At 40.7% G+C, this 27,958-nt stretch overlaps 1 protein-coding gene across 1 annotated transcript in view; it reads right to left on the bottom strand.

Moving 5' to 3' along the window:
• LAMA3 (laminin subunit alpha 3) overlaps positions 1-27,958 on the bottom strand; it is a 117,575-nt gene that overhangs the window by 8,654 nt on the left and 80,963 nt on the right. The window contains 25 exon segments of the mRNA XM_035903015.1: positions 34-174; positions 1,348-1,468; positions 1,817-1,941; positions 2,851-2,976; positions 3,838-3,988; positions 4,495-4,628; positions 5,115-5,277; positions 5,376-5,527; positions 6,706-6,882; positions 7,956-8,098; positions 9,934-10,113; positions 10,195-10,311; positions 10,696-10,795; positions 11,386-11,527; positions 12,898-13,052; positions 13,609-13,725; positions 15,242-15,438; positions 17,238-17,405; positions 17,965-18,076; positions 18,176-18,286; positions 18,818-18,969; positions 19,362-19,412; positions 22,023-22,129; positions 23,541-23,621; positions 25,478-25,587. Coding sequence (XP_035758908.1) covers positions 34-174; positions 1,348-1,468; positions 1,817-1,941; positions 2,851-2,976; positions 3,838-3,988; positions 4,495-4,628; positions 5,115-5,277; positions 5,376-5,527; positions 6,706-6,882; positions 7,956-8,098; positions 9,934-10,113; positions 10,195-10,311; positions 10,696-10,795; positions 11,386-11,527; positions 12,898-13,052; positions 13,609-13,725; positions 15,242-15,438; positions 17,238-17,405; positions 17,965-18,076; positions 18,176-18,286; positions 18,818-18,969; positions 19,362-19,412; positions 22,023-22,129; positions 23,541-23,621; positions 25,478-25,587 — 3,333 coding nt within the window.

Below are 27,958 nucleotides of genomic sequence, written 5' to 3'. Positions count from 1 at the left end.
AATCACATGTTCTAAGTTGAACATGTTTCATACCTGTACATTGTAATTTAAGAGTGTTCCCGTTGATGCCATGGTCTTAAAGCCAAAGCCAACTTGGAAATCCCTGGGAAATGGGAAACCGTCCGCACTCAGGCTCAGTATTCCCTTCTCGGAGAAAGCTCCAGATCTGACGAGCTGGAAGAGAGATAATAATGCTTTCAGTGGGTTTCCTTTTAATCAGAAGAGATGGCAACATGGGACAACTGCCCAACTCAACATAATTGCGACCGACTCCAGTCAAAACCAAGCACAAGGCAAACTGCAAGTACAATTATTTCAGTACAGAACAGACTGACTGAACTGGTTCCACAGCACTAGCTATGATCTGAGAAACTCTAAAGGGAGATGAGGCTTGCTGAGTATAACAAGCTGTTCGTCTCTAGCTACTCTTTGCATTGACATGATGGCTTTGAAAGTTTTCACATTTGGGGACACAAAAGTGAGCAGCTGGAGGAATGGTTCCTAAGTACAGAGCTGAGCAGATGAGCTACGTAGTGGAAAGCGTCTGAGCCACAGGACTCACAGAATATACCAGGGGCCTTTTTGAACACAACATGTTTTAATACATGAGAAGTTATACAGATACAGACAGAGAATGAAGGTCAGACCCTCTGCATAGGGAAATGGCCCACAAAGAAATTGCTCTGTGAAAAGTTTAGATGCCACAAAAGGAAAGCAAATTAGCCCAAACTTTCAGTGCAATGCCATAGTAAAAATGGCAAATGGGATCATGCGCCATGTAAATAGCAGTAAGTAGAAGCAGAAGGGTAGTTTTCATCTCTCCATGCAGCATTGGTTAAGCCAACACTGAAATGTCACTGTCCCATTTTAAAAAGAACATGGCAAAACTCAAGAGTGCACAGAAAATAATCATAAAACAATCAGATGAGTGAAGCAATAGCCTTACAATGAGAGACTTCGGTGGAAGTAGAGTCTGCATAGCTCTTTCAAGAAAAAAGGTTGAGAGGTCATTTAATTAGGAAATATAAGCACCTTGGTGAGAAGAAAATTCCTGAGTAGTATTAAGTAAGTATTCTGGCCTAATCAATAACAGCAACTGGAAGCCAACAAGTTTACATCGTAAATATGAATTCTTAATTGTACACAATACAATTGCGTATGTGCTGGAGCAAGCTATCACAGTAGGAGCAGAGTCTCCTTTCTTCCATACCTTCATACCAAGCCCAGGTTCTTTCATTACTATCACGTTAACCAAATATAATTTTTAGCCTAAGTAAAACATAATTGTCCAGGATTTATAGACTCTGTGAACCCTAGCAGAAGTTTTTAAGGAACCTTGTTAGTTACCTTCCAGTCATCTGAACATTTCTTGCTGACACCAACAGTCTCATTAAAAATAACAGATGCAGTGTCGGGGTTTTTCACATTCTTCATGCAGCCCCGGAATGGAGGTGTGGTTATATTAAAGCTGGTTTCAGGGAGCGGAAGGAAAAAGAGTTCAGTAGCCTGGTATTTCAAAGCACACGCATATAGTAGCCTGTAAATGCTGACAATCTAAGAAATAGAAAAACGGAACAAGAGCACTCTTTCTCGCACACACATACTTCATGCTGATCAAACCCAATCTTCAGGATACAGTCCAACAAAGATCCCACCATTAGCCAAAAACCAGATTACGATCACATATTACACGCTGATTATTTTCATCTCACATAAGATACCTGACACAGAGCATGAAAAAAATTGCCTAAGGAAAGAGGTTAGGTGGAGTTTCCATACAAAGCCTGTGTATTACAGTCTTTTTATAGTTACTCACCGTTCTCGTAGAGAAGGTGGAATTCCACCTAGGTAATACTTGGTGAAAAGGAAGACATTTATGTTGGCTTTAATATCACGACTGACATGAACAGTATTCATACTTCGGATAAGCAGCAAATTAATCTGAAATAGGCAAATAGTGAGAATTACTTCACTTAGCAGAAACAAAAATAATTTAGCAGATTAAAAGTACTCCTCCTGAACAGGACATAATGGGGTTTTTTTCCCTCCTCTTGTTTACTGGTGCCTTAAATACAGAATAATTGCAGTAGTTCAAAGCTACTTTGCAAAATTTGGGCATTTAGCCAAAGCAAATACCTAAGGAAAATGCTCTACTATCTAAATAAAAGGTGAGGTTTTATTTTCCTCAGGAAGATTGCCCTAAAAATACACCTCACCTAATATCCAGGTATTGCCTTCTATTTGCAGTTGAAGATTCAGGAGGTGCTGCCTGATACAAAGACCAGGTCAGTCAGCTGGCTGGAGGTAACTTGAGCCAGTACGGCAGAAAGGCTCCCTCCAGCAGACCCTGTGACCTACACTACTTAGTTGGAGATGTAGCAAGGGGTAAAGGGAGAATGAATGAAAGTAGCAGTCGAAGGTTTTAGCAATGTCTTTACGATTTCACTCTAGTGATGCTACAAAACAGCCGGATTGAAGCTAAGCAGACAAGCAACAACAGAAAGGGGACAAAAAGCTAATCTCTGTAAAGGTCAGCCTGGCCTGAAGAAATAAACCCTTAGGTGGTAAAAACACCATGTTAATAATTGCAATGTACACAGCTCTGTCTAAATAGTGATGTTCTGTCAAAGAACTTTTTTCTTTGGTGGTTTTTCTGTTAAAACTGAACTTATTCACAAGAAAGCATGACAGTAGAAAGATTAATTTTCACATGTCCAAACTAATCCCAACAGCTTGATCCCCTCAACACAAAAGGAAAACTTCACAACTAAACTTTTCAACAAGATGTTTAGTTTCAGCTAATATGTATTTTTATAAATAATGATCACTTGATTGTTTAAGATAACATACTGGTTTAAGTGTCCCATCATTTACAGTTTCATTGGCTTTGCTTTTTATTTCCTTTGGAGGCTCAGACCCAATTTTATATCTAAAAGCTGTACGTCCATCTTTAATGAGCACACTGATGAACTGATCCTGCAGTAAAAAAAAAAAAAAAACAAAACACCACAATGAAACTGCCAACATTTCATATATATTTCACTGTCACGTGAATAATTTTAATGAAGCTATCTGGGTGTTTTAATAAAGCTTTTGGAGGAAAAGATAACACAAAGCAGACTAAAACTTGTAATAATAACCACCGTAATTACTTTAAACTGATATAAACAGATCTGGTATCAGCTCCAGATGTATTCTCCAAATCTCTAGAGGACTTTTTGTCATTTCAAGATGTCTACTGAGTTTTTAGAGCATTGAGAAATTATCCAGAACATGTCACAGGGATTGCAAACATGCCTATAATATTATTAGATAAGTAGAATTGCTGCTGTTTTGAGCACATTTACAGGTATAAGTCACTACATCACTCTCTAAATTCTTCCTTACTCTGTTACCACCCATATTGAGATTTGGGAAGAGTGCAGTTCCACTTTTGGAGGATTTCAGTATTTCAAAATTGGTTTGATTCAAACTACATCCTCCCTGCCTGCCCCAGTTCTGAATACTCTGCATAATGGAGGAGCTACTCGGAATGGTTTTTTTTCAGCCTTGACTAAGTGAGTATTCAGCAGCCATTACAGAATCATGGAATATCTCAAGTTGGAAGGGACCCGTAAAGATCATTGAGTCCAACTCCCTGCTCCTCACAGGACTACCTAAAACTACACCATATGACACTAAACATACGCAGAATCTACTAATCTGCCACATGGACAAAAGTAACACCTCAAAGAAATTTCCTCACAGTTGTTACTAAATCTAACATGTTCTCAAGTAAGCGAAGTTTTTAAAAATGTTTTTGGACCACAAAACAGAAAGAAGCATTCCACGGATTACCCCATTTGCTGCAAAAAACACAATGCCTTCATCTGCAGTAGTCTCAATTGTCTGCTCATAGCGTGCTTTGCTGCGGCTGTTTTGTTCTTTCAGTGTGACACTGGCATAACCAGTGCCTTCAAAATAGCTTTGGTCAGTCTCTTCTTTATACCTGTAATAATTCAATGTCACAGACATGAATATATGACAGCAAAAACTTTTATCACCTGGACTTCTGTCATGATAATTTTAAAAAAGCTTAAGTTAAAGCATTTGGTACAGGGCCACTAATAGGGCCAAATTCTGATCTAACCCACGTAAAGAGAAAACCTTCCACTGGCTTCTCTTGGATTCGTATATGGTCTTTAGAGAGGAAATCATTAGTGACTGAATTTTTTGCACTTAATGTAATATTTACTTTATAAAGGAGCTGATTACATTAGTCCATGAATTGTGTCTGGATAGTGTAACATTTAAATTGTTGGCCGGTGGACTGACATTGCCGTAGATGCGAAGCGTGCCCACAGTGAGGATTTTCTCTAAGAAATGTAGTAATGAACAAGACTGAGAAAAAAATCCCCAGTTTAACCACTGTGGTTATTCTTCTGGATGTGAAGACAAGAATTCATCACAATAAAAATCACAGAACTGTGAAACATCTCTCTGTTTATAACATACCTTCTGCAGGGCTGCACTTCAGTGGTATTGAGATTAAATGTCCTCTTGAAGTTGTAAAGGCTGATAATACGCTCGTTTAGGCTGTCTAATTCAATGCAGCCTTTATAATGAGGATAGTCCAGCTTACTTGGAGGCTGCAAAATAGTGTCACCAAAAACATTCCGTCAACATCAGCTGACAAAATTTTACATTGACAGGTAACTGCTAAGACTTACTGCAAATATTAATAAGATGCAGAATATGACATTCTAAATATCATACAATTATTATATCTTTGTATGTAATATCCAAACAGTCTGATACCAGCCCAGGAGAATTGCAGCACAATTTAAAGAGGAGTCACATGGATGGATTTGGAACAGTACTTAGCAGGGCTGGACAAGTTTCCTGCTGTCCTTGGCAGACGAAATACCGTCATGCTCCCTTCTTTGAGTTCGAGCATGCTATAAGCCAGGCAGCTTCTGCAGGAGGTAGCATCTCCTTGCATCCTGTCTATTCCTACTGACATGGATAAACTTGTATATGGCCTTTGAAAGACTGCTCGTACCAACCTGTACTTGTAAGAACAACAGAATGCTTAACACAGAAATCTCTTTAAAAGACTAAGCAGCTCTTTGTACCGTAAAATCTGGTGGGTATCCTCCAACATAAAAGACAACAGTGCTGGGATCAAGATTTAAGAGAGTCTCACTGCCTCTACTGCTTGCAGTCAAAGGGCTTTCATACACTGGAGAAGATGATGTTGCTGCTCTGATGTAATTCAGCTTTACATACTGGTAAATCCTAAAACCAAAACAAACAGGCGAAATATCATGCCACACTAATAAAAGATGTTCTTAGCAGGTTTTGGAAAAGACTGTTGTGCACTGTGGAGCTCATACCTTTCAAATTTAACTTGATCCATAACAGCTTCCTCAGTTTCGCTTTGAGTCACAAGTGGCTGCACATCTATTTCTACATCGCCATCTCCCAGGTTATAGACACAAGTGAGGTGACCATCTTTCACAGCCATACCAATATAGTCCTTGGAAGCCTAAGAATAGCAAAGTAAATAATCATTAATAAATGATTAATGTTAACGAAGGTAAAATACGGCAGCAATTCCTCAGAGATATCATCACACTGTGCATGAATCATAAGAAATCCACCCACCTAATGATAAGAATTGTTATTAAGTTTATCAGTTCTGGGAAGAAAAAATCATAATCTTGTATGTTCCACTGATTCAATGAATAATGTGTTGCACTGATTCAGTTATAAATTAATTGAAGAGTCGTGTGACTTTTTATTTTTATAACAATGGCAGCTAAAATAATCTTCGCATTTGTAACATCTCGCAGCTAAAGCCATGAAAACACGACACCTTTCCTAAAAATTAGACTCAACATATGTGAAATTAAAAACATGTTTGGAATCACACTCAGTCAAGGACAGTGGTTCCCATCGAGGTGACTGGAAGTAGTCAATTTCTCAAAAAAAATCACATTTCATTTCTCTAACGTACCGTATTTCACAAGTAGCAATTAAAATGCTGTCAACAGATATCCTGGCCAGATATTCAGGGGACAAAAAGGTGAAATCCAGGGTAGAACAACTACCTTTAAACAGCTTTCTGTGTATGCACAAGACTCACTACAGATACAGCTGCTGTCAGATAATAAGACTGAAAAATACATAGGAAGCGCATGCAGGAAATTTTTAAAATGCCTGGTGATGCTTGAGCAAGCCTGAATGCACAAGCAGGTCTGTACTATTCTGCATATTCAGAAGAGAAAGAAACTACGGGCTGAGGGACTGAATTTTAAAACTGAAATGATCACTTTTTTTAACCAACAGAGAAACTCACAGTGACTTATATGTGATAAGAGCGAAAGCTCAGAGGCAGGAGTTGGGCTGAGTTTGTGCTGACTGCTGCGGAACCTGACACTTCTGACAAGACTGTATGATGGTATCCATGACTGAGACGTAACTTCCAAAGGAGCAAACCAGCAAAGCATCAAAGGGCAAAGCAGTCAGTCACCCAACAAGTTACTTTGCCAGTGGAGGAACGAACTGTTCTTCGCAAAATACTTCTGCCACCACATAAGGGCAATTATAAAGAAATGGGCCAACAGTAGCTATAAACTTTAGTCAAAATAAATCATCTCCCATCTGTTTCTCAAAGCATATCGTCTGTTCTAAAAATCAGATTAAATCTCAAAATATACCTACATCTTTATTACCCAGGTACAGTACAAACTTATTTGATGTCCTCTGGGGGGTGTCTGATCTTGTCTGGGGTCTTTGGAGAAAGAACGAAAGTGAAGTATAGCCTTTCAGATCTTCAAGGTTGCTGGGAGGTCGAACCTCTACACCGGAGCTGCCATTGAACCGCATAGGAATAGCAACCTGTTAAGAAAACCAAAATTCAGTACATTGGAATTATCTGTTGCTACTACTCCTACTTATTTCACTGTTGTGTTTAATTGCAAAGTAACCTATTGCACATCCTAGTCACGATACAGCCATCAGTTACTACAGATTTGGACTCTGATCCTACCAGACAATATAATGAGGAAACAGCCTGGATAATACAGTATTCTGTATTATCAATACATCTCACTTAACGCAGCACTTTTTTACTCCAGACATCAATTAATCAACCCTTAACCGTGCCTCTGTCAAGTAATTGTTACCTTCAATACATGGACCAGGAAGGACGTGCCCTGCAACAATAAGGAGCAAGCCTATGAATTATTTAGATGCCTACATGCATATCCTGATGCTTCACTTAGCTGGACTTGACTGTCTGTTGGACATTATAATGCACCTCTGACACAAATAAAGACACATCCTATTACAGCTATTTACCCCATGGTCACAGATTCCTCTTACTCATTGTAACTGTAGGTTATTTGGGATGACCTCAGGGATGCTTCTCAGGCACCTGAGACCACGCTAGCCTTTCAGCAACTACAGCAGTTGCTTAAATGGAGGCAGGGCAGCCTAAGAAGAAGATGCTAGTAGCCGACTCCTAATGTCTTGGGGCAGCTGGGGACATGAGAGCACAGGGCTACATGACTTCTTTGGCTGTGTCAGCATTCAGCTGGCCATGTGTGGGTAGAGAGCCCTGCCTCTAAGCTACAGAGCTGACCCTACCCCTGCTGCCAAAGCCACCATGATGTACCTTGGAAGGCAGGAGGTTATTGTACAAATAAGTACTGCAGAGACGCCCTGGAAAAAACCCTATGGGAGGAGGATGGAACAGGATGCTTCTGCATCCACTCATTTTTATATAAGAATTATTACGCTTCGCATCATCACAGTTACTTTAAGTGCTGGGTGGTGCTGTTGAATTAAATGTATGTCTGGTCTTTCACACACATTTTAACAAAATGATTTAAAAAGAGAAAGAAGAACAAAAGTACTGCTGTGTGTCCAAACCACTGAGGTCAAGCATGATTGCAATGTTCAGGACAGACCTTATTTGCAGCATCTCTTGCCTGCCGAATCAGCTCTCTTATGCGATTTAGATTCTCAGAGATGTTGCTTATTGGCATCAGCTGTTGGTTGATACTTTCGATCTTGCTGAACAGATCTGGAAGCTTGTTTGTCAATTTTTTTACTGCAATGAAAGAAAAAACATCATTGATGACAGAAAGGAGGAGGAAAACAGATGCAAAAATACGATTATCACTACATGATTATCAGAAAAGCAATGAGCGGGGTGACGACAGAACTGTTTTCATTAGTCCTACAATATTAGGAAGCCCTCCTTGAAACTAGCAGTTTATACAGAGGTTATTGTACTCCTGGAATTTGCAGCCAAAGGTATTTGTGGAAGCAGACAGAATCAGCACTTCCAAAAATGTAATAGATAAATTCAGGGCCAGAAAAAAATATTAAATAGAACAGACAGGGATGTGCTCTCTAACATTATTACCCAGTGACTGTGGATGCTAGGGGAGGATAAGGACAGCAGGCAGGGGTCACGCTTATGTGTATTCCCTGAGTAGCATCTCTTGTTGCCACTGCTGGAGAGTGAATACTGGGGTAGGCAAACTGCTGGCCTGACCGAGTAGGGCGTGTCTTATATTCTTGTGTCAGGGTTGCTAGTCCTCACAATTCAGGAGTGAGCCTTGCAGTATCTGGGCAGGTTTATTTCAGAAGAAAAGGAGATACTATGAGAATTTCAACTTTCATTAAAACAGGAAACAATTTTTCATCTCCTGTGGTTGCAAAAAAAACCCCAAACCTGGAAGTATTAGCAGACTGCAACCCTATGATAGAGAAGGCAAATAAAAATAAATCCAGACCTATTATTTTTTTAAATATGACTTCTAAGATGGCCTTGTAACTGCAGGGATGACTTATGATAATAACCTACAGGGCTAGCTCTTGTATTTATCTTTTTAAAAATGTTTTCTCTCACTTGATTTTATCAAACAAAGTTGCTGAAAAGATGAAAAAAGATGTTGTTTGGAATTGTGATTGTCCCTTATTTTATATTCAACACAGTCTCTGAGCAATCCATTTCATTTAATTTCAGCTAACAGACATCTAGCCTAAGCTAATAGCCTAGGTCCCTTCTCTAGTCAGTGTAATAGAAAATCACAGAATCATAGAGTGGCTGAGGTTGGAAGGGACCTCTGGAGGTCCTCTTGTCCAAACCCTGTGCTCAAGCACGGCCATCTAGTGCCCGGTTGCCCAGAAGTGTGTCTAGATGGCTTTCAAGTATCTCCAGCAATAGAGACTTGACACCCTCTCTGGGCAACCTATGCCAGTGCTCGGTCATCCTCACAATAAAAAAGTGTTTCCTGATGTTCAGAGGGAACCTCCTGTCCTCCAGCCTTTTCTGCAAGGGCACATTGCTGGCTCATGTCCAACTTGGTGCCCACCAGGATCCCCAGGTCCTTTTCTGCAAAGCTGCTTTCCAGCTTGGCTGCCCCCCAGCATATACTGGTGCATGGGGGTTTTTCTCCTCAGGTGCAGGACCTCTCCTTTTGAACTTCATGAAGTTCCTGTAAGCCCATTTTTGCAGCCTGTTGAGGTCCCTCTGGATGGCAGCACGACCCTCTGGTGTACCAGCCACTACTCCCAGTTTTGTGTCATCAGCAATCTTGCTGAGGGTACGCTCTGCCCCATTATCCAGACCATTAATAAAGATGTTAAACAAGATTGGACCCAGTACTGAACCATGGGGTACCCTGCTAGTCACTGGCCTCCAGGTCTTTAGAGACCAGTCATGGTATCAGCTTTTAACATGTACCACAGGATGGCCTGAATCACCTTCTGCTGTATCTGTCCCTTTCTACTGGCAATAAAGGAAGCTCAGAATACGAGCTTAGGCTAGGTGCCTAACTTTTTGATGACTAAAATTCCTGCAAAACCGACCATGCTCACGTAACAGTGACTTGGCAGGGCTCGGATAGCACCTGCAGCAGCAAATACAACACCTACCTGAATTGTTTGCCTCCATCAGTGCTTTACTGAAGCCAGCACTCTGTGTGCTTCCATAGGTACTCTTCATTTTTTCCACATCTTCTTGAATTGGGAGAAGTTCATCCAATACATTAGTTGTGACATTCTCGGCACTTTTTACCATGTTCTTTGCACTGGTGATGATGCTGTCGATGTCACCTGAAACACACAAATGCATGAGCAGATCCTAACAGTAACAGATGAAAGAGGCCAAACAGAAGTGATCAGTAAGTAACTGACCTCTGTTTATCCCATTGAGATTATTTTGAAGAGTGACAAGATCCGCTTGCAGTGTATTCTTCTTTCCATCAGTGACATCAAGTCTTTGATTTATGTCTTCAAGGGTTGGACCAATAGCTGCAAAACAGTGAATGCCCTGTATGAATTTTAAACAGGAACACCACCTCTCTGTCGGATGGGTGACGTGGCAGCACCAGTCTGCACTCTTACACAGCCCGTGTTGCCTGTAAGCATTGAATGAATGCATTTGCACTGCAAACCAAGTACAAGGCTAAGGATTTGCTGGATGGGAGTATTGCAAAGGTGTGGAAGATAGCAGAGGTATGACATCCACTTTCTCTCCTTTTTGCCATTAGAAATACCCATCACAAGATGTCCCGCTGTAATGGAACTAGCCTCTTCTGGTTAAATATGTGCTGCAGAGCTTTGCTGAACTGTGAAAATTCATGGTTCAATGAAAGCTTGTGCCAACATTTCTACTATCGCTTTCTTTCTTGGTACCTCGCAATGTCTTTTCAGTATCCTGTGCTTGATTCAAGAGTGTACTGCTCTCAGTTTTTAACTTTGCAGCTTTTCCTGATAGGTCTTCTCTCTTCACAGCCTGGTAAAAGAAGCACGGTACTGTAAGATGCTTTAATAATTATACTAAAATTTAAAGAGTAAAAGAGATGGCCCAATCCAGTTTAAAAAAACAACTATACAAGGGCAGAGATTTCATGTGAAGAACGCCACCTTAAATAACAACTATCAAGACTATTTTAAGCATAATGCAACCTTGGCCTTTAGCAAATTTCTGATAGATTTTGAGGCATTCGGAAGAAATTACTAGTACGCAGTTGTTAGATACTACTCCTCTGCTGAAGAGCTTGTGGGTATTACTACTGCAAAGCAAAAGAGAATACCTGAAATCACTTTCAGTGATTACCTGGCTTGCCATATGCAGATCTCTTTATTTTGCACTGAACGGAACAGTTAGTATTCATGTGGACAGCCTCATCAGAAAGGCAGTAACTAGCCTGTTCAGTGCTGAACCAAGACTAATTCATGAACATGCAGAATAACAGCTCATATAATGGCCACAGACAACTAAGGCATGCCAAGTCTTTTTTTGGTGCCTCTCTGATAGTTTTTTTTGTTTTAAAAAAAAGTTTTGTTGTAATAATTTACATTTAGCCACTTATGGGTACTTACCGATAAAGCTGAGTCAGCTGCATTCCCAGCTTTGCTGGCTGCTTCTTCTGCTGCTTTGATGGCATTAATAATATTGTCATAGGCAGTAGAAGCTTCCACGGCACAGCCTACCAACTCGTCCTTCCTGGCACTGTTCTTTATTCTGTGGGAAACAGGGTGAAAAATGCAGCCTTCTGCAAAGACTGTGGCCTATGAGAAGTACTCTGGATCCACCTGAACTCAGTATTTTCTAATTAACGCCAATACAGAAAATGTTTTTCAGTTAGATCCGTAATTTCATTCTGCAAAAATATCAAACTTAGAGGCAGACCAATATGAAAAGATTCTTCAGAAGATGGGATAAGCTCAGGTGCTTGGAAAGGACAACTGTGCGCCTCCAAAGCAATCATTAAGATTGTGAGAAATCACCAAGGCACAAGGTCAATAAGCCATCTCCATTGCAGCCCCCCAAATACACTTCAGTTCAGAGAACTGCAGCTTCCAGATAATCTCTGGCTGCTCCAGCATCCAACAGGAGCAGCAGATGGAGCAAAAGATGGAGCAACTACATAACCCTTGGGCTGTTCCCCAAGAACCAGCGCAGCAGCTCCAGAATCCGAAACAGCAGAAAAAATCTCTTGTACCCACTCCCCATGAGCTATGCTACTGCCCAGTATTAGCTGCCTTGTATTTGTGAGAACAGTGTCTTCTTAATTGGAAAAAAATCACACTGAAAACTAACAAAAAGTTAATGATTTTTTTTTTTAAACCAAGAATTTTCCAGCTGAATTAGGTATTTTGGAATTTAACTTTTTGAGAGTTTCTAGTCGGTGTAACGACAAAATGCAAACAATTTGCACAGGGAAAAAAAAAAAAAAAATCAAGGTTTCAATTCTTTCATTTTGTTCACCACAGAAGGCCTCCAAAACCTCACTCATCATTCCAAAGTGAAGTATAAGTAATAGAGAGAGAAACACTTGATTGATATCAAGTTCCTCATATTTTTGCCTTTCTAGAAGATTCCTCAAAGGATGAGAAAACTGTAGGAATTCTTTTCCTCACTAATGCTAAACAGGCACATCTGAAGATTCTGCCAAGACACCATTTCTTCCCATTATTTGCCCGAACTCATTGACATCATAAAGGTATCCCTGAGTATAAGTACAGGAAATAACACTACAAAAAAAGATACTCTAAACATCTTCCCATTCTGTACATGAGGATTTTCTCTCATTAGTAAGAAGTTAATGAAGTGTTAAGGCAGTAACATAAAGCTGTATTATGAGAGTCCCCACTTCTGGGGAAAAAACAAACAAACAAACAAACAAAAAACCCAGGAAAAATACAGAAAGCCCTGGTTTGTGGGAAAAAAGAAAAGAAAACATCTATACATCATGAAGAAGCAGAAAAAGACTGACTGAACTGTTTTCTAGCTTTGCACATGGTCATTAAAGCAAGTGAAGTTACAGACAGAGCATTGCAACCATGGATGTTATGTCCAAAAATTGCCCATTTACAGGAATAGCAACTTACTCTTCTAGTTGTTTTGCCAAGTCTTGCAAAGATTTGGCATGTTCCTCAGCCCTCACCACCAATGGCTCTTTGCTTGCTGATAAGGAGTGATTTGCCAGCTTTTCATTCATATCCTTCCTTGCTCCATCCAATTGAGCAGCCAGGCTTTCATATTCCTATGGGTTTATAAAGATAAAATTTTATTTGTATGCATACATGTTTGATTTTGTCCTCGTCTCCTTCAGTGATTACCTTGCACCCTGAGGAGACCAAAGGGAAAAACATTCCCTTCCAACTTACTCTGCGGGTTACTGGAAACAACTGCTAGTCATTATGTTATGCTTCTAGACCCATATGTAAAACCAAACCCTGCCACACTGAGTCAGACCAAAGGGCCTTCTAGCCCAGTCTCCTGCCTCTGACAGTGGCTAAAAGCAATTGCCTAGAAAGAAATACAAGAATAGCACAATCATTTATGGTATTTCTCACAGATATTTTCCCAAATTCAGATATCTGCAGTTCAGTGTCTTCCTCAGACACACCACAACCTTCAATAAGCTTCTCTTACCAAAACCTGTGCAGGCAGGCTCCTCTTGCACCCAGGATGGACTGTGAGATCGTTCCCTTTTTGGGAGGCTCAGATAAGCCTCATGTCCTGGCCACTGAGCTATGCTACCCACTACAATGACAGCCAGATATTGTGAGTTTTAACCATAAGAAGGTTAACTGTACCTCCTTGCTTTTCTGCAATAATCCGAGTACACCGTTGGCTTGCGTCAAGGAAGATCGGGCAGAGCTCAGAATATCCAAGACACTGTTCTGTTGCACACTTGTCTCCTCAATCCGTTTCTGAGGAAAAAGAAAAAGTTGAAAAACACGTGATTGGGTTAAAAATGAAAGGCAGGGAAAACCACACCTACCTAATCTAGCTTGCAGTAAGATTTACCAAAGGTACTATTGCCGTGTTAATCAGATGCCTATAGTGTCGGGGACTAATGCTATCCTACTGATTAGAAGAGTGACAAAACTCAGGAGCCTGCAGTAGCAGAGCATACAGCTGGATGGCAGGCTACAGTAGTTCAGTTATTAGAGCTCAGACAAAGTAAAAGTAGTATGGGTCAGCTGAGATGAACTGTCAGGACAGACCATCTAAGAGCCTGATCTCCTAAACATGGAAACTTCAAACCTGGAAAACCTGGAAACTTCAAACCTGGAAAAAACTTCAAACCTGGAAACTTTAAAAACAGCTCCCTGGTGAATACCCTGATCTTGTCTGTTCTCTCAAAGGCAGAAATAAAATTATTACACTATCCCTTCATCTGGGGATGTCACCAGAAAGAGGGTGTGAAACCTCCCCACCTTATCCTCTTGAAAGCTCTGAGGGGAAAATGAATGAAACTCCTTGGTCTGGAGCAGCCCTGTGACCACCCACAGCGTAGCTCCAGGGTAATGGCACACCCCAAACACAGCCAGACAAGTGGTGTTGCAGGTAAGGATGCGTTAGCTCTCTTCAGTTGGGTTTCTATTATCGGTACATGGCAAACCTCTCTCTACCAGAGGAGTGCATCAAGAGATTTAGGATTTGCACAGATGCATCCATCTTTTAACACAACTGTGCATGTAGAAAATCTTTATTCAAGCAGTGTTAGCAAACTGGACGGACATGAGTGTGCCAGAACAGTGATATATTTCAGCAAACCCGCAATTAATTTAAAAGAATGGGTCCTGCAGCACACCCATATTTCTTGTACTATTTCAACCAGCTCTAAAAATCAAGCACTGCTCAGGAATGAGCTGTTTCTTGTCACCTTTCTGATGAGACCTCAGAAGCAGTTCTGTAGAATATTAATCCCAAATGATTTAACAATATTGCACACTTTATTGCTCCCATCTTTCATGGCTGTTAAAGCCAAATACTAGAAGGAACTTACCATGAAAAATACATCAGCAGCAGGGATTTTATCTAGAAAAGGGACTGCTTAGGGACAGGGGTTAGTAATGGGATGGCAGCTTTAGGTTAACGGTTGGAATTGATGATGTTAAAGGTCTTTTCCAACCTAAACAATTCTATGATTCTATAAAAGGAAACAAAAAGGCCAGTGGCAGCTGAAGAGAAGGCAGAGACTCTTCCTTCCCTACTCTTATCAGATCTATCTTGGTCATGCTGTCCTGGTCACATAAAGAGGCCCACAAGTGGGAGTAGACTAAGTTTATACCTGTCCATACATATATCAAAAGATGGAAAGAGACCTTGGAGAAAGTCTAAAGAATTAGTGCTACTTGGCTTTGAAAGGCCAAAAGCAGCAATCAAAAGCACTTCCTATCTCCTGAGGTTTAATTTTCTTCTCCCGAACCCCAATGTTACCTTAATGTCTTCCAACAGAACTCCATTATCTCTGCTTAAGTTTTCAGCCTCCTTGATTTGTGCCGTCGCCTCATTCAGAGCTTCTCGAAGGTCAGTGATTTTGGATTCATATTCATTCAGTGAATCCCTCACTGTTTTAATAAGTCCATGATTTTCTCGGTGGTACTTTTGTAGTTCATTCTTAATACGTGCCAGTACTGCAGTAACAAGACCAGAACGAAAAGTTTTGTTCAGAGCAGAAGGGAACTAGAACAAAATTCCTTCAAAGGAGTGTGACATTTAGGATTAGAAAGCTGTGGTTATGTGAAATACTAAGCACTCTTTGCAGTGGTAATTTCTGTGTTACTGTAGCGGAGATGCTATTCGGCATCTCACTGGTTCAAATCTGCTCACAAGTTTGCTGCTGCAGACACAGAGCACAGATAAACATTTATTTGGCTATTTCTAAATTAAGTAAGGATGAAGATGATCTGCAAACATGGAATAATTTTCTTTTTTTATATGGAAGTAACACAATTTCATCAATAATTTCATCTACATTTTAAGACATCTACATCTGCGCTAGTCATTAAAGCTTCCTCTGTAATTAATGGAGAGAAACAGGCACAATTCATCTCAAAGAAGGTAGAAACATAAAAGAGGTCAAATTAATCACACTCTTAAGAGTGCCCATTTCACTGCCTACAAGATAGGATATGGAAGAGTTGATATCTCAGAGGTAGATATCAAAGTCCAAAGTTAGGGGAAATTACTATCACTCGTAAGGTCTTTCACATTTCTCAACTATGCCCCTGGTTAGGAGATAAGCCTGTGACTTCGCTGTTCTTGCTTTCTCTGCTGTCCAGAATCAGGTTTCTGAATGTCCCACTCAAACACATGCAGAGAACATAAAAGGAAGTATAACCAGTGCAACTAGAACTTCTGACCTTCCTTATCCTTGTATGATCTGGCCCTTGGACTACTCTAGAAACTTTGTAAAAATCTGTTGTTAAATTACATGCGTAATTCCTCTAAAATAGCTGTGTCTGCCATAGCCTATATATTATAATACACCGAAGCACTGCATAAGTATATTATGATTGGCTGTGTCTTTATTTTACTGAGATTTTTCTAGTGACCAAAGAAGGATCTACTGCGTTTCTTCCCCAGCTCAACTCAATTTCACAGAATCACAGAATGGCAAGGGTTGGAAGGGACCTCTGGAGATCATCTACTCCAACCCCCCTGCTAAAGCAGGTTCTCCTAGAGCAGGTTACACAGGATATCGTCCAGGCAGGGTCTGAACATCTCCAGAGAAGGAGACTCCACAACCCCCCTGGACAGCCTGTTCCAGTGCTCTGGCACCCTCAAAGTAAAGAATTTTTTCCTCACATTCAACTGAAACCTCTTATGTTTCAGTTTGTACCCTTTGCCCCTTGTCCTGTCACTGGGCACCACTGAGAAGAGTCTGGCTCCATCCTCGTGACATCCACCCTTAAGATATTTGTATGTGTTGATGAGGTCCCCTCTCAGTCTTCTCTTCTTCAGGCTGAACAAGCCCAGCTCCCTCAGCCTTTCCTCATAAGGCAGATGTTCCAGTCCCCTCATCATCCGAGTTGCTCTCCTCTGGACTCTTTCTAGTAGTTCCTCATCTTTCTTGAACTGGGGAGCCCAGAACTGGACACAGTGCTCCAGGTGGGGTCTTCACCAGGGCAGAGTAGAGGGGGAGGAGAACCTCCCTCGACACACTCCTCTTAATGCACCCCAGGATACCATTGGCCTTCTTGGCCACAAGGGCACACTGCTGGCTCATGGTCAGCTTGTCATCCACCAGGACTCCCAGGTCCCTCTCAGCAGAGCTGCTTTCCAACAGGTCAACCCCCAGCCTGTACTGGTGCATGGGGTTCGACCTCCCCACAATAAACTAAAAATGCTTTTGAATCCCCTCCAGAACTATCGCTTCAGATTTAAGATGGGTCTTTTTAGAGAGTAGGAAGCTGAGAGAACAAGCCCTTACGCAGCTGAGCTTCTGTTTTCTCCTTCTCTGCCTCTGCTTGAAGTTGGCCAAAGTTGCGGTTTCGCATCTCCGTCATCATGCGTTGAGCTTCGGCCAGTTCTTTCGCAGCATCTCCCAAGGGCACATTGTTACCTTCTGCATTTGTACCAGCTATTTGTTCCAAGAGCACTGAAAAAAAGTATTGTCAAAGTCAAAGAGAGGATGTGCTTAAGGCTCTGCAAAAGACACAAATGAGAGGGCCGGTCTCTTTTCTGAAAAAGACATGCCTATTCCTGAATTCCTTAATGAAGCAGACCCCTTTTGTATTAATTGTATTAAGCTGAAAAGTATCCCATGTCAGACAACCAGAGCTAGTACAATGGCATCCGGCTTGAACTTCGTCCCAAATGATCAAGTTCACAACAATAATTTTAAGCTTCGAACTTAGAAGAGCCTATTATAGCAACCCAGACTAAAAGTCACACTAAAGTCAGCAGAGTAAATTTGTTATTCTAAATGTCCCTGTAGTAAAGCTTCTCTGTCCCTATTCACTATATAGGGAAGGTAGGCTCCTAAACATTATATATTAGATTTCTAATAGGAAGAGTGAATTACACAGCTATGTCTAAATTCTGATTTATTAAGCTGTTTTCTAAGAAAACCTCTCATGCTTAATTAAGAATATTGTAAATAAACTGAAAATATTCCATAAAACAAAACATGTTATGAAGTTAGAAACTATTTTTACCTTGTATATTGTTGACAACTATTTGTATTCGTGAAACCAAATCTTTTCCTTTCTGATGGGTTTGGCCAAAGTTATTAAATAATATCTCAGCTGCTTTGTAGTTCATTTCAGCCTAGCAAGGAAAAAAAAATATTAGATTAAAAATATCTGGATACAGCTTGCTAACACATAGTCAGAAGGTGTGTATTTTAAAATTGGTTTGGTAAGTCACCTTTTCCTGGAGAGCATTTACATCATGATTTAGCTTCATGAATTCTGCCTCCAACTCATCTACCTTTGAACCCTGATTATGAACAACAGAACGGTGATTGTTCAATAAGACCTGAAAAGAAAGAAAAAAAAAATTCCAATAAATCACCCATACACAGGAGACAAAAAGCAAAAATTCGCTGGGTTAGATCTTTACCCAAGGCAAATCAAAGCAGCATTACTGACATGAAGGCTGACCAATTGCTGCCCAAAACCTGGGCTTTTTTATCTGTGAGTATAGCAACTGCTATTCCAACCAAAGAAAATTTTTTTAGGACGAATTTTGGTATTGGCAATTGGAATGCTGGTTTTTTTTTTCAGAAACGCAGAGACACGAAGTGCTGGAAAAAGACAGAGCTATAGGGAAACCCCAGAGATATAGCTTTCAAGACAAGCAGGCCTCAGAAAAAAACAGAGATACTGATGCTCTTTCAGAGCATGGCATGGAAACAATAGCTGTTGTTTAACAGGTGAAGCCCAGTGTTGTCAGCATCTGGTATTTGAAATTAAAGTCATCCAAGCTGACAAAAAGACAGCATAAATTCCTAGGTTCAGCTCTTGTCTGCTTAATCCGAAAGCCACTTCTCTGCTTACGTGTGCCTACCTTTAAATCCTTGATGCGTGTTTCCAGATGTCTCATCTGCTCCAGTGTGTGGGTACTCGCATGGACATTTTGCAGCTGAGACTTAATCAGCTGAAGCTCGTCACCTATTGTGCTCAGATCCTTCAGCAGTGTAATTACACAGCTATCGCAAGCTGGAGGGAGCATGAGCAAAGGAACACAATACATACTCTTGATATCTGGTGCAGAGAACATTTCACTGAGCACATTCATAAATGAGATGCAATGGAAACACTTAGATGCTTCTCACCTGGTGCCGCCCAAAGAACAAAGGCAACAACAAAGTCCACAGTATCAAGGGGAGTGACCAAAGCCAGAAATAAGGAGGAGAATCCCAATTTACATCTGGCTAGCTGACCATCTCTTTTACCATTTTTCCAAGTGTTTGGTTGAATATTTGCTTTTAAAAGATTCATTACAGGACACCTCCAGTCCTTTTCAAATTCTGCTGCCCTTAAAAGAGTCATCAGCATGTATCCGAAGCTAGCAGAAGGCAATCTAAGTGCAGTTCTATTTTATTACTTACCGTCACAATCTTCATTGGGATCCACATCTTTTGGTTCGTTATTGAAACATTCTGAAATCACAAAGACTGTCATCAGGAACCAAAGTTTTCTTATGGAAATACTACTATTGCATTTTTGCCCTCCCCTTTCATGCTTGGCAGCCACTAAAACACAGTACTGCCCTTTCATAAATCCATACCCACTGTGAATGAGCCAAAATGCCCAGAACACTTGAGCATGCCAAAACTTTCAGCTCCCATTTATGCCTTGCTGAGATCAATGCTACTTGGGTAGCAGCAGGAGGCTCTCACATCAAGCGTGCTGAATGTATTGCTAGAATTTGCCTAGAATAACACCAGCGGGATTAGAGCCAAGGCTATGTTGTTAAGGCATTTTACCCAGGACAACGGTTCAAACCCCTTTATCTACTTTAGCATCCATGTTCAAACCACAGGTTCTGATTCCCCAAAGGCTGTCTTACCCACAAGGAACTGAGAAATGTTTATGGCCTTCCTTCATACCTGTTACAGCTTGCAAGATTAAGGGATTAATCGAGTTTGAGAGAAACCCACAGTGTATGCATGGAAGGAGGCACTGTGTGTAACCCAAGGCATGGAGCTTGGACCACAGCTGCAGGTGGTATATAACAACCATTGCCCTCAGACTTTCCAACGAGCTAGCACAAGTGTCTGCCTGCCCGGCGTGCTGTTCTGTTTTGGTTGGTTGGTTTACAAACCCCGTTATAAGAAGTTTAACACTCTCCAGGTGCATGTGGGATTGTAACATCGTGGGATCCTAACTTCTAGGAGACAGGAGAGGAACTGGCTCCTAAAAATGCCATCAGATAGGACAAGAGTCTCCCTGTCTTGATGCCCGAGTCCCTTCCACAGGCTTGGTCCTACTGCCAAACTCTTGTCCCTCTTGAAAATGAAAAAGGCTGTGCATGTCTTTTACTCTGAAGGAAAAGGATGCACTCAGGGCACAGGCTGCTGCTTGTCAAGAGTCAACAGCAGCTCACAACTGCAAGAGGTTACAGTGATAAAATTGGACCTGAACTTCAACAGCAGCATGAAACAGCCTGGAACAAACTGCCTGGCAGTGCCATTTCCTTTGGCACTTGCACATTAAGTCATCAGGAAGTAAATGGGAATGGTAGTGAGTGCTGCTGCCAAAAGGCGACAAGTCACAAAGAATATATGTGTAAGAGAACGAAGGAAATTATTCCAATATTCAAATACCCATGCACTTCTGCTGTTGTGTAATGCAGCTAACACCAGGCACATTTCAGCTGTCGCTGTGAAGTACCAATTAAATAAAACTATTATTACAGCTTGTGCACAAACAACATCAGCCAAGAAACGGTGAAATGAAAAGTCTGGCCAAGTGCCGAACATCACGCACAAGAAACCTGCTGGAACATGCTGTGCTGATGATCACAGAGGGTTTTATTCCTAATGCGGAGAAAGAGACGGCTGATCAGAATATATAGTTGGAGACGAACTGAAAACAAACTGGCTTGTTGAATTTTGCCCTACGGATTAGTTTGTCCTAGCAAACTCTAGCTTCAAAAAGAAAGGAATGACAAAACATCAAACACTGCTTGGATCTGTTCCGCACAAGGCATAAATATAATAAAGATGTATTACTTCAGTGATGAAATATGAAATGAGAACTAGCTATTGAGAAATTGCACCAGCTGCCAACTGCATTTCACATCACTTGCTGGTTTTCTAATTTCTGTGACCAAGGAAAGATAAGGCGATCCTTGGCAGTCATTTGAATGCAGTATGAAGAGCAATGCAGAGAAATGAAGAGCATGGCAGTATTAAGAGTTATTAGTTTGACACTTCACTAACATCTGAGGAGGAAAAGCTGCCTACAGGGAAAGAAAAGTGTAATTTTACTGGGGAATGCAAATATGGGAGAATCAAGATCCTTTTCAGGGGCAGTGGCCCATGCACTTCTGAATAGAAATGAGTATCCCAAGGGACCGAAGTGAATTGCGGAAAAGGCAGTCTGAGGAATGTAGGCTCGGGCCCTTTACTTCAGAATTACAACAGATAAAGCAAACACATACCACTGGCATAATATTCTTATAAGTGCATACTAGTAGTGCAGTACATGTGTGACTGGTACTGGGAAAATGACAGATGTCTTAGATGGCAGAACGGCGTAGGGCAAGATTTATAGAACAGCCTCCTGAGTCAGGTCCTAACTTCCCGTGCAAACGCAGTTAGCTTGGATACCTAAGACAGCAGCGCCTGATGCAGACTCTGAAGATGTCACTGATCTGTCCCAATTACATTTTAAAAAGGCATCTTGAGACTGCTCAGTTTCATAAGCCCCTAACACAAACTGGCAAGCTATGACTTAACCGCGTCAGAAGATGAGCAGAATGCATTTAAAAACATATCCGTGAAACAGAAAACCAAAATAAAATCCGTAGTATTTATGACAGGAAATACATGACAAAATGGCTTACAAGGGTGAACCCGATTACTCAGAACAGCCCTTGTATTACCATGGGGTTATGTTTAGGAAACCTTACTTTTCGTTAAAAATTAGCTGCATTTCCTCTAAGTCTATATCTTTCCTTCAGTTCCACTGTTTTAAGTACCTTCCTCCTCTGCTTCCCAGAGAGAAAACAACGCTCCCTTCCATATTCGTAGGCCCTCACGTACCTCCAGTCAGGCGGTCACAGCTAGCCAGCTGTCCATTATTATTACAATTACATTTCTGACAGTAGCCTCCATATTTTTGTGGGTTTCCAAAATATCCTGGAGCACAGCTAGATAAAGAGATAAAATAATTTTTATTAAATATTTGAAGCTACTTTTGTGAAATTTACTTTCCCTTGACAAAAAACCCCCCAGTTATTCTCCTGAAGAAACTTTCAAGAACTTATGATTGCATGTCTTGACTTTGACAAAAAGGGCGTATTTTTGATTTACAGTATCCTCTGCACTATGCTAAAAATATCTTTCCAAGTACTGCAGAAATTTATTCTAAAAATAAAAGAACTCCCACAATGGTCGTATAGGAATAATTCACTTAATCTGAAAAAATGCAGTGCACACAAATACATACATACATACATAGAACATCTGACAAGGCTTAACCCAGCAAACCACACCATTCTGGTCTGTGATTCCTTTAGAAAACACATATTAAGGAGGATCACACTGCAGGCATGTGTTGAGATTTCAAACAGCAATGGCACTGAATGACATTATCACCCTTCTGCTGGGTGATACCTCCTCTTGCCATCTGCCAGCAAAGCACTCTGTGAGTGATCCCTAAGTATTTTATAGGTAAAATATATCGTCCAGACTGGCTAGCTAATATTCCTAGAAGTCCCTCTGTTGTAAGATCCATAGGGGTGGTAATGCATGATTTAAAAAAAATGATGAGCAGCTAAGATACAGCTAGATGTGGAAGAGAAAATCTGTCTATAACCTGCAGTTTAGATGTTGAAGATAACAGTCTTGAAGCACGAGACAATGTGCTCATGGAGGTACTGTCTTCAGGAGAGACATCATGACTTATTGGCCTCAAGTTTCCAAACCAGATAACACCACTCCATGACGCTCAAATTGCCCCTGGATTTGAAACTCAGTGAAATTGCTTCCTCTGCCTGCCTGAAACTGCCATGCTGGTCCTCTCGTGCTTTGCCAAACCGCAGCAATCTTCCGGCAAAAGAGGTGGCTTCAGAGTTGTGTTTGTACGCTCCCACCTGGGAGGCACATCGGAGTGATTTGGGATGAAGGGTATGGTGTTAATGCGATTGCTGTTGGATAACTATGAACGCTGAAGCACCCTCAGGTACACTGGAGGAAACGGGAAAAAGTTTTTAAGTTGAAAAGGGACAAAGTAAGTGGGAGTCATTATTATCAGAAAGAGCGCAGGATAAGGCAAGGCACGGGGCGCTTAGGCTGAGAGGCTGACACTTCTCTTTTCGGTAAAAACTGTCTACCTGCTAAATAGGCTGTGGAGAATTGTTTACATTTCTGCAGGGCCTGTTGGGTTTACGTCTAGAATTATACTACAGCACCACACTATACCAGCTGTTTATATAAATAGATATTCCCTAAATGTTTGCATACTTTGTGTATGCATACATCCATATATTACCCCATACAGACATACCTCCTTTTACGGTGACTCTCAAAAACCTCAGTCCTGAGAAACAAGTCACCTACCGTTCACAGCGAACTCCAGTATAGCCTTCTTTGCAGAGACACTGAATTTCTTCACCATTTGCCACACAGCCAGTTGCAAATCTTTGAGAAGATGCAAGAATATTATTGTAAGCACATTATCAAATAGGTTTTACACTCCAGAGGCTAAACTCAGTTAAATGACTTCCAGATTAAAAAGTTTTTATACCACCAAATTACTTCTCAGATAATTTAATTGCCTCTAGATAAATTGCTGTGACTAATTCTTTGAAGTTTCATATTTTCTCTGAATTCTTTCCTTAGACTAAAAAATAATCATTTCCTGACCCTCAGGACTGAGTATAGTAATTCACTACCTAAAGAAATGCCTAAAATAAACCTTAATAGTAATGTTGTAAAATAAAACAAGTCTGGGTGTCTATTTGATCTTAAAAGGCAAGAATCAATAGCCTATGCTAGACAACATTTCCCTCTGTTTAGATAGGTTTTTGTTTTGGTTTTTTTTTTTTAATGGATGGAAACATTAGAGGATATTTTCATGTACTTAATATTGTTTTGGGTTTTTTTTAACCAAGGCAGAATAGAATTGTGCACCATTTTGGGGAGCTCTGGTTAACACAATGAACATTTTTGTCTGCTTTTTCTAGCAGACTTACCAAGATTCACATTTCTGTGGGGAGGAAAACCATTATTCGGCTGATGTTTGGTAAGGAGAAGGCAGAGGGTGAAGTGGGGATAGGCCATGTTTGCTATTTCCATTTTTTAACCTATGAACAGTTGGATAAAGCAAGTCTGTGTATCAAAGACAGATGTCTGCACTAAGAATTACATATAATTTGACTAGGTGGAAAACTGTCAACTCCAATAATGCCAGGTGGGGTGCATCTCCCGTGTCAGGAATGGTATTTACCACCCTAATGCGCAGCTATGAAACTGCACAGGTTTATGGTCTCCCTACGCATTTCAGCAGTCTTAAAGCAAAAGATGACTGAAAGTATGTTCAGTCAGCCTCAGGCAAGCACCTGCAGAAGAGGCTAATGCTGTCAAAACCAGATCTATCAGAGAGTTCTCTGATAAATGAAAAACCTGTCTATTGTCTGCTAGTGTAAATCTCTTACTTAAGGCTACTTGGTGTCTGCTGATGCACCTGGCAAATACTATGTGGTGCCTTGAGCAGTTTATTGCTTAGGGTTTTTCTAAATAAATATTTGGGTTTATTTAATATATTTCCTGTTTCAGAACTGACCAATGATGAGAAACAAGGTGGCTAAACGTACCATGCATTTAAAATGCCATTGACTGCCCAATTTTAAAAGCCTGGCAACTTTATTAGATCCAAGGCAATTTAATTTTTTCTAGCTCGAAGCTTCCACCTGAAGAGCAACCATATGCTTTCAGAAATCTAGACATGTGCTTAAGAGCTTCAACATTTTCATATTATTTTTGCATCTTACTACATTTTCTGAATTTGCATCAAAGGCTTGTTTCATCATTGTCACTTATCTCTTAGCCAGAGTAACGGTGTTAAACATGAGACTAAAGATAACTCACATCTTGCATTTCAGCAAAGAAGATTCTGGGTATGCCCAGTAAGGGAAAAGACTTCCACCCTATATTTCTCACTACAAAGAAGTTACTGGTGGTTTTGTACATAAGCCCATTACAACTGCCTGGGGTTTCCCCAGACTATGAGCAGGTGCCTCTGTGGTTCAGGAACTGTGTGAGAATTGGAATACCCAGTTTATTAAAAAAGGTAATGGCATGAGCCAGGGCACCAAGCTACTGCTGCTCTAACATGCCTCAAACGGGTCTGATGCCCCACCGCGTCAGGCGATATGAGAATACAGAAAAAGATCATTATCCTCCTATGGTAGCAGGGGCTTTGGGCTTTTTTTTTTTTTTTCTTTTTCCTCTCCCCTTTACCCTCTGCTTGGACTACTCATGACCTTGTACTGTACCTGTTTGTATAAGGGCAAGGACACACCCGACAGGAACCTTGAGTGGCATCTCCAAAATAACCATCTTTACAGCGTTCACATTTCTCCCCAGCAGTATTATACTGACAGTTCTTAAAAAAGAAACAAGCAAGACAGTTAACAGTGCTTTACCACTCAATATGGCTTTATTATTACTTAAAAAAAAAAAATTACAGCCAATCTGCTCATGGGATAAGTTCTTTCCCTTCCACATAATCAAGCATTTCCTGCCAAACTGCCTTCACAAACCAGGACAGATTCATTCCAGTCATTCTCTAATAGTAGAAAACACGATTTGCTCACTATTGTGGAAAACAACAGATAAATAAGCAGTATTTTTAAAAAAATTCAGATTAAAAAAATCAGATGCATAGTTTCTTAAGGAACATTCCATTAATCAACATCAATGCACTCTCTCTGTCTTGATATTTCAATTAAAAATCACTACATTTAAGTGGAACTTTTGATTTTGCTTTTGAACACTAATTAGAAGGCAGATATAATTTAAAAGCATGCAATTAATTGAGCCCAAGTACATTCTTAAAAAAAATTCCATGAAATTAATACAAAAAGTATTTCTCTTAGTAACTTCAGATCAGAATTGAATTTAATGTACTTTCTCCAGTGCATATGTAATTTGTATTTATCAGGGTAACTGGAATAAATAATGAAAAGCAAAGGCTATGAAAACAATTGAAACTGATACAACTGAGCCACTTTTTCCATGATACAATTGTTGGGAATTATACCTTATTTTAGAAACATTCTTATTCCTGGTGCTGTCCAATTGTCACACACATTCGGTTGGACTCAATGATCTTAAAGGTCTTTTCCAACCTAAATGATTCTATGAATCTATGATTCTACATTTTACACATTATGGAGAGAGGCTGAGGAAGTTGTTTTTGTATAACCTAAAGTAATGCTAATTTAAAATAGAAGTTGTTCAAATACATTTTTGAGCAGCCATAAAAACTCCACGTGACCAACGCTCAAGAGCATTAAAGCTCCCAAGTTCTAAAACTGTTTTCCTCAATGCCCAACAGACTGATCCAGCGTCCCACAGAGCTGAGGGTGCACTAATAAAGGGAAAGATGGAAAAAGAAAGCAGGAAATCGTCTGGAAGCAGCCACTGAGCAGATTGCACTCCCGTTCCATGGACTTTGATGGCTTACAGCTATGGTTGAATGCCCTACGACCATGTTTTGCAGCAGAGAGGCATTTTTCCCTACCAATGAGAAACAGTTCTGTCTCTCCCATCTCCTCTTACACTCCATTCCCCTCCACATTTCTTCACACCCAGATTGCCTCAGCCACGTCAACAGCCCTTCCATCAGACTCTACACACAGCAACCCCTTATTTTGGTTAAAGAACTAAATTTGTGGCTCACTTGTGAAACGTTCTGGGAAAAAACAGGGAAAGCTCCAGTTCACATATGGGCCATTTAACTAGGGACAGCTAAAGTAATATGAAGACACTGTGATTGTAAAAGGAACCATTTTAAAATGCAGACACTATAAAAGCTGATGTATATATTCCTGCCAAAAGCTCATGGAAAAATCAGACTGTTTCTGAATAATTACTGTAAATTTTGATAATCCAAATTAAACTGCAAAAGGGTAAAAGAGAGGTATTTAAAAATATTTGTGTTGCTTTTATCTTGGAGCAACTTCCCACCGCCCCAAGTTTATTTCCTGGCTTTTATTTTGCTCACTGTCTATAAAAACTGAAGCAATTCCCTAATTGCCAAAGAAAGTTTATGGTATTTCACATATAAGTCACTCTGAATGTGCAATACTGTTTCTCTAGCTACATGGCATAGAAGGACTGGAAAACGTAATCCAGTGCTCCCAAGGCATGGTGGAATGAAGCCAAAGCAGCAGCTCCCACATGGATCTTAGTTCAAGGTTCACAGGGCCAGAGACACCCCTGGAGTCACAGCATCTCCAAACCATCAAGTATGGCAAACTCTGAAAGGAAAACTCTCAGCTGACTCCATGTGAACCTGTATTGGGTCAGGCTGAGATGGAGTTAATTTTCCTCATGGCAGCCCTCATAGTGCTGTGCTTTCCATTGGCACGTAGAAAGGTGCTGATAACACAGGAAAGCTTTGGCTACTGCTGAGCAGTGCTCGCACAGCATCAAGGCTGCGTCTCCAGCATTCCCCCACCACCACCAGTGGGCTGGGAGGGGGCAAGATCTTGGGAGGGGACATCACAGCCAAGACACCTGACCCCAAGCTGACCAAAGGGATAGTCCATACCATATGACGTTGGCTCAGGTATAAAAGCTAAGGGAAAGGAGGAGGAAGGGGGAGGGCATTCGTTTTTCACAATGTTTTGTCTTCTGGAGCAATGGCTATGCCTACTGAAGCCCTGCTTCCCGGGAAGTGGCTGGACTTCGCCTGCTAATGGGGAGAAGAGAATAAAATCTTGTTTTCCCTTTGCTACTCGGCCCGGCCC

This window comes from Egretta garzetta, unplaced genomic scaffold (genome assembly GCF_000687185.1).
Source record: "Egretta garzetta isolate BGI_Z169 unplaced genomic scaffold, ASM68718v1 scaffold229, whole genome shotgun sequence".
NCBI lineage: Eukaryota > Metazoa > Chordata > Aves > Pelecaniformes > Ardeidae > Egretta > Egretta garzetta.
Note: the sequence above shows the minus strand (reverse complement) of the source record. Positions and strands in the feature narration are given on the sequence as shown.